Source organism: Physeter macrocephalus, chromosome 14, assembly GCF_002837175.3.
Source record: "Physeter macrocephalus isolate SW-GA chromosome 14, ASM283717v5, whole genome shotgun sequence".
Classification (NCBI taxonomy): domain Eukaryota; kingdom Metazoa; phylum Chordata; class Mammalia; order Artiodactyla; family Physeteridae; genus Physeter; species Physeter macrocephalus.
This window is the reverse complement of record NC_041227.1, coordinates 91,009,476-91,020,548: the sequence shown is the minus strand read 5'-3', so window position 1 is coordinate 91,020,548 and position 11,073 is coordinate 91,009,476. Positions and strand designations below refer to the sequence as shown.

Here is an 11,073-nt window from a genome sequence, read left to right as displayed (position 1 = left end):
AGCCGCTCCGCGGCATGTGGGCGCTACCCGGACCGGGGCACGAACCCGTGTCCCCTGCATCGGCAGGCGGACTCCCAACCACTGCGCCACCAGGGAAACCCAGGGTAGTTCTTTCTGACTCAAGTGCTTTCTGGGGTTTGGGTTGCCAGGCAGGGTAGGGTGGTGCTTTCTGGGACCGAACTAGATAAAATGCCCCACCAGGAGTTTATACGATGTTATCATCCAGAGTGTTTTGAGGCGGAGCCAGGAGCAGGGGGTGCTGGCAGACTCTGGGAGGAAGAGACCAGTATCTGTTCTGCAAGCAACCCAACCCCAGCTGTACTCAGCTCCCACCCCTTGCCTCTCTGGGGCTGGTGACTCAGACCTCACTGTGCTGAGGTCACAGGTATAGGTCTCTGAGAGCCCAGCCACTCAGGCTATAGGCAGGAGGAGTGGTCAATAGAACACACCTTTCTGGCCAACAGGGCACTTCCTGGGTGGTCCCAGTCCCTGATACTCTGGAGTCACTTGTTGGGAATGTTGATGGGGGAACACACTGCTGAGCAGGATGAGGCCCTCGGACCTGATCTGCTCACATCATGTGTTAATTGCTCTTCCTGGACACACGCTGCATTCCAGCTCCCAGGTGTCATCCAGGTATGCAGGTGTGCTTGGTCAGTGTGCATGTGCCTGTGCGTGCTCATTTCTCTGTTGGCCTGTGAGCATGTGAGGAGGTGTTTATAGGGTCTGGATGAGAAAACTCTTCTTCCGCCCTGACCTCAGGCTTGGAGGGTTAAACACGTGCGTCGAGACGGTCACCCCAGTCCTGGCTTGTCCCCCTGCAACACCAGACATCAGTCTGTTTCATTCCCTGAAGAGTCTATCTTTCCTCCATGCCTGGGTGGGCCTGTGAGCTTTCTGGTTTAGTGCAGCTGCAGGAGGCAACCAGAGGTTGTTGGAGCCAAGCCCTTATCTGACACAGGGAGGTACGGGGCCGCGCGTGCTCCTTCTGTGTGACCACGTCAGTTAAGGTTGTAGGGTGGTGTGCAGCAGAAACTGACTGATATCCTAAGCAAGAAAGGGATTTGTCGAAGACGTCAGGAGCTCACAGAATCGACGGGAAGATTGGAGATTCAGGAGCCAGGGCTCCTGGGCCATCTTATTGGGACATTTTCTCCCTACTCAAGATTTAAAGCCCTGGATGAGAGAGAGTCCAGTTGGATCCTATGCCCATGCCTTGATTTATAGCTCCATTAAGACCAGGAAACCAGGGTGCACTTAGGAAGGGAAATGGACCTTGAGCATCAAAATAAAACATTAATGAAAGAAAAAAAGACCGGAAAAAAAAACACCCCACAAAAACCAACGACCGTGTCCATTACAGTGATCTTGGGCAGGCCACTGGCCTTCTCTCCGATGCAGCCTCTCATGGGACAGGGAAGAGGCTGGACTCCGTGTCCTTCAAGGGAGTCTTCGCTTCTGAGAGTCTGAGTCCATGATCAAAGGAGATTGGAGCGTCTGTAATTCAGAAAGTGTTAAGAATGTTCAAAAGACAGAACAGGAACTTCTGCGTTAGTGGGGACTCAGAGCCATCTGTTCTGAGCAGGAGAGAGAGGCAGAGCCGAATTGTTCTGAGCAAAACTCGTGAGGCAGGCCCAGGCTGGGGGATGGAGGGCCTCCAAGAAGTCCCCAGCTTGGCAACAGCAGGAGAAGAGAGGAGGTGTCCTCTCCCTACCCGTGGGTGGTGACCCGTGGAGAACGTATTCGAAGGGTGGAGGGAAATGGCACAGGGAAGCTAATGGAGGGTGGGGTCAATCAGGGAGAAAATGCCTTTACCAGGAGGGCCCGGAGAGGAATCTGGGTGGTTCTGAGTCACGCAGAGCAACAGTTACATGATGCAAATCAGCACACACTTACTGAGCACCTGCTAAATGTCATTTACTCATTCAATCACAAACATTCTCTCAGCACCTCCTCTGTCCTGGACAGCGGAAGTGAATCAGACAGCGTACGGGCCCTTAAGGCTCACGATCTGTTGCTGGGCTGGTGGCGGGGAGTGGTGGACTCATGTACAGACATAATCAGCACAATGAGTTTGGTGTGATGGAGGAGGGATACACAGGTTACTCAAGTAACCTAGGGGAGGAAATGACAGTTTAAACAAGCAGGTCAGGGAGGGCTTCCTGGAGGAAGTCATGGCTGTGCTGGATTTCTGAAGGACTAATGGGAGGAGTGACCTAGGTAGACAGCATAGGCAGAGCAGGACTCAAAAGCCAGGGGAGGGGGTTGCCCAGGTGACGCTCTCCGTGGTCCTGAACCATCATTGTGATAGTAGGACAAGGGCTTTTGTGTTGAGGGGAGAGCGGGGACTAGAGACAACTGCCCCCAATTCCTGCCACTCCTCTGGGCTCCAGGAAGTATCATAACTATGAGCGAGTTCAGGGAGATAAATTTTCAGTGTAGACGAGTGTAGTTTTGAGAGATGGACGGTAGGATCTGAGGCTGGAGATTGGCAGGGGTCATGAAGGGTTATTGGAGATCATGTTAAGGAACTTAAGATATTTTTTAAAAATTTATTTTATTGAAGTATAGTTGATTTCCAGTGTCATGTTAATTTCTGCTGTACAGCAGAGTGTTTCAGTTATACATATATATATTCTTTTTCATTTTCTTTTCCATTATGGTTTATTACAGGATATTGAATATAATTCCCTGTGCTATACAGTAGGACCTTGTTGTTTATCCAATCTATATATAATAGTTTGCATCTGCTAATCCCAAACTCCCAGTCCTTCCCTCCCTCACCCCCACCTCCCCCTTGGCAACCACAAGTCTGTTCTCTATGTCTGTGAGTCTGTTTCTGTTTCGTAGATAGGAACTTAGATATTTTTAATCCTGTAGGCAGTGGGGAGCCATGGAAAAGTTTTGTGCATGGTAGTGATAGGGTTGTATGTGTGATTTAGAAATTTACTGGCAAGAACTATGAAGAAAAGACTGGAAGGGGGACTTCCCTGGCAGTCCAGTGGTTAAGACTCCACGCTTCCACTGCAGGGGCTGTGGGTTCGATCCCTGGTCGGGGAACTAAGATTTCACATGTGGCTGAAAAAAAACAGAAAAGAAAAAGACCGGAGGGGAATGTTGGAACAGGTGGTGTTCATCTTTAAAAGGGTCCAAGTGAGACATGGAAAGGTTTGAGCTAAGTGCATGAGCAATTGGGACACTGGGAGATATTAAAGAGAAAAAATGGCCCTAGAGGTGGGAGTTGAGGGAGAGGAAGGAGTCCCAAATGGCTCCCAGGTTTCCAGCTCAGTGACAGTGTGGATGCTGCTGCTATTTGTCAAGAGATACATGATACTGGGTGGGAGCAGGTTTAGGGGAAAGACGATGAGTTCAGTCTTGGATGTGCTGAGTTTAAGGTGCTGGGGGATATCTAGGGGGGAGTGTGCAGGAAACTGCATATGGACCTGGTGCTTGGAGATGAGGCCACATCTAGAGATGGAGGTTGGGGTGCCCTAGGGAGGTGGATAATTGTTGAAAGCCCAAGCATGGGTGAGAGGCTGCCAAGGGAGAGTGTGCCATGTGAGCAGGGAGGAGACTGAGGCTGAGCCCTGGAGACACTCCTGTGTAGGGAGATGGGTGGAGGGGAGGTGGACTGAGCTCCCAGGTAGCAGCCTTGGGGGAGCCAGTGTTTCTCAGAGTGTGTTCTGCAAAGCTGTAGTCATCTTACGAGATGTTCTGTGGTCTAGTACACATGGGGACATGGCAGCCTCTACTTCCCCATGGGAGACTCCCGGTGTACACTCTCCGATTAAAGACTGAAAAGTTCCTCAGTTAGGAAACCTAATTCTCTGTGTCTATCCCACCATTTCCCAAATATACTTGCCCTTGGGACACTGGCCACTAATGCAATGTGCCCCATTTGTTTTGAAATTATGGTCTAGACCTAATGAATGAATATCAGAGGCCCTTTAGCCATCATTGAGTTCAGCCTCCCATCATGTTGATGAGAAAGCTCTGTCCTGGAGAAGCTAAGAGTATCGCTATGGGGCAGTAGAGGAAACACTGGATTAGGGGGGTAGACACACCTGGGTTTAGTGCAAGCCTCATCATTTACTAGTGACCTTAGGTGGATTACTTCTCTTCCCTGGGTCTCTTTATCTGTGAGATGAAGATAAGAACCCTACAAGTTCTACAGCTGATGGTCCCAGAGGCTCTCAGGAGGCCACAGTGACTTGCCCAGGGCCATACAGCCCAAAAGGGCTTGTTGTCCTCCCCATCACCGTGCCTTTGGTGGCCCCTTATCCCACCTAAGGACCCACTCTAGAGAGTGCCTTTGAGTTAAAATCCCAGAAAAACCCACAGACTGGGAATGGCTGGCTGGCTTGGTGGCAGCTTAGAGGTCCCCCAAATTTGAAAGGCTCAGAACTCTGCCAATTTTCCCCTGCTCCGGAGCCTACTCGGTGGTGGAAAGGCAGTGCCATGGAAAGGGAATGCTCCCCTTTCTGGCTAAGGCCTAAAACCGCTCCCTGGCCAGGGCTGTGGCTGAAAGGATGAGGAATTTGGGGGAGTGGGAAGGGGACCATGGTGTTGGGCTTAGAGCCATGGTTCTGCCTTCTTCACTGCTGGACAGTCCCCTAGCTGGCCACATCCCCCTGCTGGGCACTGTCCTTTAGCTGGCACCATCACACAGTTACGAAAGTCAGTGCCAGGGCGCAGTCCCAACCCCATGGAGCTCCTAGGTCTGTCCTTCCCTGTTTAATCACCTGCCATCCTGGGCCACCCCGTGGAACTTCCCTCATCCAGCTTTGCAGGCCTGCGCTCAGCAAGCTGGAAAGAGGCAGCAAGGCAACTTTCAGAATGAAATCTGTTTTCCTAACCCTCCCGTCACAGTCATTCATACCCAACACGACGAAGCATATTTTTAGTCACTCTGCAGAATTTAAAATACACCTCGAAGGCGCCAAGAAACACCAGCTTGGGGATTAACTCTGCTCACAAGAGACAGTGGGGCGGGAGTGGGGAGGGGTGCCTCGTGCTGTGTCACCCGTTGGCTATGCCATGACTCACCGTGGCCGACACCTTCGCGAGATGCACCTGCCCATGGATGTGGGATCTGGAGCAGCCTGCAGTGGGAACTGAGCTCCCAGCCCAGGCCGAAGGTATTGCACCAACCTGCTGTAGGGTCATTTATGGGCCCTGGAACCTGTGTGAATAATTCTGCTTTCCCAGGCTCTGTCTAGTTCTAACATTGTGTCCTCAGCACTCTGTACAGGATTTTCATTTCAAAGCTGCAAACAAATGAATGCGGGAGGGAGCTTACCAAAACCACAGCCCCTCTGAGGTGGGTGAGAGTGGAGATTGTGGCCCTGAATACAGAAACGACCTGACCACTCTGCACAGGAGACAGGGCTCCCTGCTCCCCCAAGGGAGGACCTGGGGGACTTCCAGACCCTTTAAATCCTATCCTCCTATCTACCCCCAGAGAGAGAAACTGAGACCCAGAGAAAGTTAGGGGTCTTGTCTAGGGTCATGCCACACACCAGGGCAGAACTGGTCTAGGACCCAGCCTCCTGTCTCCCATTCAGGGCTTTGTCGTGCTGCGCTGCTGAAGTCTGATGCTTGCGGTTGCCCGTTGCCGTGCCCTCAGGAGAGAAGGCCCCCTTTCAATTCCCTGTTTCTGGGGTGGGGGAGGGGGCCGGTTGGAGCCCTGGCTCTCTCTGCCAAGGGCTGCCTTTCTGAGGGGCAGGGGTAGGGTCTCGGTGTGCACACAGGAATGGGCCCAGCAGGAGGCAGGGGGCTGGATCTGAGCTTCCCTGGAGAGGTGGGCGACATAGCCTTCTGTGACTGGTGGAGGCCTGGGTCCCGGGCCAATCCCCCCACCCGTCACGCTTCTTGGTTCTTACGCAGCCCTCCCTGAACTGATTAAATCATGGCGGGTGAGTAGCTGCTGGAAAGGCCACGGGCCCTCCTACCCGCGCCCCTGACTTAACCGTCTGAGACCCTCTCTCCAGGATGTCCGTATGCCCTGAGCTCTAGCCCTCAGCTCTCTCCCAGAGTCTCCGCCGCGGTAGGGAGCGGGGAGGGAGGGCACTGCGTGGGTGCTGGGAAGTCCTGCTTCCCGGACGCTACTCTTAGCTCCGTAGCTCCCCACAAACCCCCTCCGGGTCCTCGTCAGCCTCGGCGACCGCGCGGCTCCACAGTGACTGCGCCCCCGTCGGGCGGGAGGGGCTCTGCGGCCCGGCCCTCCCCCTCCGCCCCCCCGGGGGCAGCACGTGCGGGGCGGGGCTGTGGCCCGAGCCCTGGGCTGATTGGGCGCGGGCCTGGTGGGCGGGGCCGGGCCGCAGCTGTCAGAACAGCGGCGGCGGCGACCGCGGCGCACCGGGCTGAAACGGTGGCAGCGCCGCAGCCGGGGTCGGAGCGCAGGAGCCGACGGGGCCCGGCCGGGATGGTGCAGCGGCGGCTCCTCGGCGCACACACGCACTGAGTGGGCCCAAGCTGGGCCCCGCGCCCCCCGCGCCCCCCGCCGCCCCGATCCCGGCCGGCATGATGTGCCTGGAATGCGCCTCGGCGGCGGCGGGCGGCGCGGAGGAGGAGGAGGCGGACGCGGAGCGGCGGCGCCGGCGCCGGGGGGCGCAGCGAGGGGCCGGCGGTGGCGGTTGCTGCGGGGCGCGGGCGGCGGGCGCCGCTGGAGTGGCGACCGCCGACGATGAGGTGCAGACGCTGTCGGGCAGCGTGAGACGGGCCCCTTCCGCACCCCCCAGCACCCCCAGCACCCCCAGCTGCGCAGCCGCTGCCAAGGGCCTCGGCGCTCAGCAGCCCAAACCAGCCAGCTTGGGCCGCGGGCGGGGGGCAGCCGCTGCCATCCTCAGCTTGGGCAACGTGCTCAACTACCTGGACAGGTACACCGTAGCAGGTGAGCAAGTGCCCCACCCAGCCCAAGAACCAGGACCCTCTGCCTCGAGGTACCTCGGGGAGCCTTCGGTCCCAGGACCCCTATACCCAGGCCTTTCGTGGGGTCCCTAAGGGCCCTCCGTTCAGGCACAACTGGGCAAGTGATGCCCTGAGATCTACTGGTCCAATGCAGGGACCGGCCTCCGGCAGCCCCGGGCCAGGGGTTGGGGGAGTCCCCACCCCTGGAGTAGCCCGCGCGTCCTCGCCAGCCCTTGACGTCCCCTCCGTTGTCCTCTTCTGCGATAGAGTCTCCTTTGCGTCTCTCTGCGTTCTGGCCTCCGCGCCCCCATCCGCCCCAGCCTCAGGTTCCCGGGCCTCTCCTCCCCTTCCCCCAGCCCAGGCTGTCTGTCGGTCCGTAGCCGGTCAGTTCCTTCCTTCCTCCGCCGTCTCCACTCCCCCGCGTGCGTGCGGCGAGCGCGCGCGCCCCTTGCGGGTGTGTGCCAGGGGAAACCAAGTGTGTGCTCGCGGGCGGCGCGGATGTGTGTGTGAGCGTGTGAGCGCGTGGCTGACAAAGGCTTGGGGCTGCGGGGAGCGGAGGGAGGGGCGGGGCGGGTCCGCGGCGCCTGGGGACCCAGGATGCGGTTTGCAGCTGGCCCTGGCTAGAGGCCCGAAGACGCCCTCCCCCTGTTCTGTGTCGCTTAGGGCCTGGGGTAGGGAGCGGGCCACTGGGGCTGCCTCATCCTCTGTGAGCATCTCCGGGAATCAGCCTTGGGGAGGGGGTAGAGGTAGATAGAACAACTGAGTTCTAGCCCCGGATTTTCCCCCTTGTGCTTGGTGTGTGACCTTGGGCCGGTCTTAGCCTATGTTTAGGTCTGTTTCCCCGTTTGTAAGGTGGTTGGTCCTCAGGCCCTTTGGGGATGGAAGGGCGTTCTGGGATTCCGGTCTCCTCGCTCCCCTCCCACAGTTCTGGGGCGGGGGGCCGGGGTGTGTGCCTGTGAACGGGGGTTTTCCCTAAATTGAGCTGCCCCTCGGTGGGAAGGGTGCAGCCTTGAGAGAAAGAGACTTTGGCTAGGCTAGCACGTGGGGGCTGTCTGCCATGGGAGAGCAGTGACTGGATACCTGACATCCTGGCATGCTGGCCTAACCACAGCTTAGTAAAATCTGGAACTAGGAAAAAAAAAAAAAAAAAAAAAGAGGGAGGAATTTTGGACAGACTCGAAAGAGAACTTTGTACCCATGGAGAGAGGCAAGCCCTGGCTTAAACCATAAAACATATGCCACCTGGGTCCCCTTCCCTAGGACTCAAGTCTCCCCCTCTGTTGAATGGGCTTTTGCGTCAAGTGGAAGGAGGAACTCTGATGGGAGAGCAGAGGCTTCCGCCTTCCCCCACTCCCACTTTCAAAACCCTTTATCTCTCTGACCCTCCCTGCGGGGAGTTGGAAGTGGGTCCCAGTGGCACCAGCTTCCGGGTCGAGCTCAAGGGGCTCTTAACTTTGGCCTGGTGAGCAGGAGTACCCAGCACCACCCAAGTGCACCAGCCCCTGTGCACCAGCCCCATGGCACACACATGTGCCATGCTGCCTGGGACCTGGGAGTTTAGGTGCCACCCTAAAGTGGGGAGAAGTCAGAGAACACGGGGGGCCTGTAGTTAGCGCAACATCGACTTCTGTCCGTAGATGGGCAAACCGAGGCCCTTGTCCAAGATGGCCTGGAGAGTGCGCGACAAAGCTGGTGTTCAATCTGCCTGTTTCCCACCCTCTCAGCTGGGCAATGAATGGCCTGCTTCTAGCGCTGTAACACTTTCCAATTTGTTTTTTCATGCCCCGACCACCCTACTACTTCCCAGGCACTACTCAACATGCTTGAGGTACATCAATGATATATCATAGCCCTTAGACTCTGAAGACAGAAATGTTTTGGAGTAACTCTGAATGCTCAAATCATTTATTAATTTAAACAGACAATTTGGAAGTTGCATGAAATTGCCATCTTTAAGCGCCATCCGCAATGATACTCCCATTGATACGGACATCTGCTTTCTAATACTGGATTAAGGATCAATGTGTTTTCATTTCCTAGTGTGCCAGGCAGGGAATTTGAAAATCTGAAAATCCGAAAAAATGAGACTGTGTCTCTGCCTCTTTAAAAAAAAAAAAAAAAAAAAAAAAAGAGGGAGGAATTTTGGACAGACTCGAAAGAGAACTTTGTACCCATGGAGAGAGGCAAGCCCTGGCTTAAACCATAAAACATATGCCACCTGGGTCCCCTTCCCTAGGACTCAAGTCTCCCCCTCTGTTGAATGGGCTTTTGCGTCAAGTGGAAGGAGGAACTCTGATGGGAGAGCAGAGGCTTCCGCCTTCCCCCACTCCCACTTTCAAAACCCTTTATCTCTCTGACCCTCCCTGCGGGGAGTTGGAAGTGGGTCCCAGTGGCACCAGCTTCCGGGTCGAGCTCAAGGGGCTCTTAACTTTGGCCTGGTGAGCAGGAGTACCCAGCACCACCCAAGTGCACCAGCCCCTGTGCACCAGCCCCATGGCACACACATGTGCCATGCTGCCTGGGACCTGGGAGTTTAGGTGCCACCCTAAAGTGGGGAGAAGTCAGAGAACACGGGGGGCCTGTAGTTAGCGCAACATCGACTTCTGTCCGTAGATGGGCAAACCGAGGCCCTTGTCCAAGATGGCCTGGAGAGTGCGCGACAAAGCTGGTGTTCAATCTGCCTGTTTCCCACCCTCTCAGCTGGGCAATGAATGGCCTGCTTCTAGCGCTGTAACACTTTCCAATTTGTTTTTTCATGCCCCTGACCACCCCTTCTGATATTCTTAGGGAAACCGACTCTGCTAGGGGCTGAGGTGCGACGGTGGGATCAGGGAGGGCTGGTGCTTATCTGCCCCCACCCCCACTTGCGTCCCAGAGTCAGAATGGGAGAACAAGATAGGAAATTTCTGGTGAATTGGTAAGGGGGGGTGGGGCAGTAGGGAGGAAGGCCCGGAAAGCTCTGTGCAAACACCGCCTGAGCTGTGCATCCCTCCCTGTCCCTCCAGGGCGGGAGCTCATGCACCACCCTGCCCCCAACACACAGCATACACAGATTTCCTCTCCGGATAAGCCTGGCTCCCTCCCTCTCTCTTTATGGTAGATTCTCCTACCACCACCCCCTTGCTGCCAAGTTCAGTTTTCAGGAAGATTTACTGTCTCTATGGCAACTACTATGGCTTGATGTATCTTGGGAGATTGGGGGGACCGCAGGGGAATGGCCATCCCTGGCCCCAGTCCACCTGTTGCTGGCTGTCCAGCTGGGACAGAAGAGGGGAGGCAGACAGTCCACTGCTCAGTCATCTTTGATATTTGCGCCCACCTGATCCCTGAGAACCTCACCATCTGGCCCTGCCTCCCCCGTCAAAAAATGGGGTGAGTTCCCACTCTCTTCCTTTAAATCTGTCCTGTGCATTTCTGTTTTCATGGTATAGACCGCTCTGTCCAAAAGGGATATAATGCAAGCCACGGATATAATTTAAGATTTTCTAGTAGCCACATTAAAAAAGTGAAAAGAATAGGTGAAGTGAATTAATAATGTATTTTATCCCACTCAATATATCCAACATAATTCAACACGTAATCAGTATAAAAGCCACTCATGGGGTAGTTCGCCTACTGAACTGAGTTTCGAAACTCAGTGTGTTTTACATTTACAGCACACGTCAGTTTGGACTAGTTGCTATTCAGGTGTCCAACAGCCACAGCAGCTTGGGGCCACCGCAGTGGACAGTGAAGGTCTAGAGTCTTGGATGCCGGAGTTCACATCCAGGCTCTTCAACTTCCCAGCCGTGTGACCTTGGGGATGTCTCCTGAGCCTTCTGGGTCATCTTTCCTCCCCTCCACCTCCCGGGGTGTGTGGCATAAATGAGAATGTCTCTTAAGCCAGACTCCTAGGAGAGCTTCACAAATGTCAGCTCCCTGCTCTTCCATGGCTCTGCCCAAGCTGTGCCCTGGCCATTGTGCCCTCCTGTTTCTCGGTTTCTGACAGTTCCTTTCAGGAAGCACTGGCAAACCCCTCCCTTCTTCACCAGGGCTGATCTCCATCCTGGGAACTCCAGGAGGCTCTGCCTCTGCCCTAGCATTCCCAGCGCCACCCCCGCTGATCTGGCTAATTATGGCCTCTCCTCCTCCTCCTCCTCCTCCTCCCCCTCCCCCCTCCCCTCC

At 55.5% G+C, this 11,073-nt stretch overlaps 1 protein-coding gene across 5 annotated transcripts in view; it reads left to right on the top strand.

The window, feature by feature from the left end:
- SPNS2 (SPNS lysolipid transporter 2, sphingosine-1-phosphate) overlaps positions 1-11,073 on the top strand; it is a 43,336-nt gene that overhangs the window by 2,070 nt on the left and 30,193 nt on the right. For 3 of the 5 annotated variants that reach the window (XR_008619406.1, XR_008619407.1, XR_008619405.1), the window contains exon 1: positions 6,379-6,892. The exons of 1 other annotated variant lie outside the window; for it this stretch is intronic. Coding sequence is in view for 1 of the 4 variants with exons in the window: in XM_024127851.3 (XP_023983619.1) it covers positions 6,523-6,892 (370 nt within the window). In the remaining 3 variants the exon portion in view is untranslated. Of the gene's footprint in view, positions 1-6,370; positions 6,893-11,073 lie in introns of those variants that run through there. One more of the 5 variants, XM_024127851.3, reaches the window with a different exon arrangement.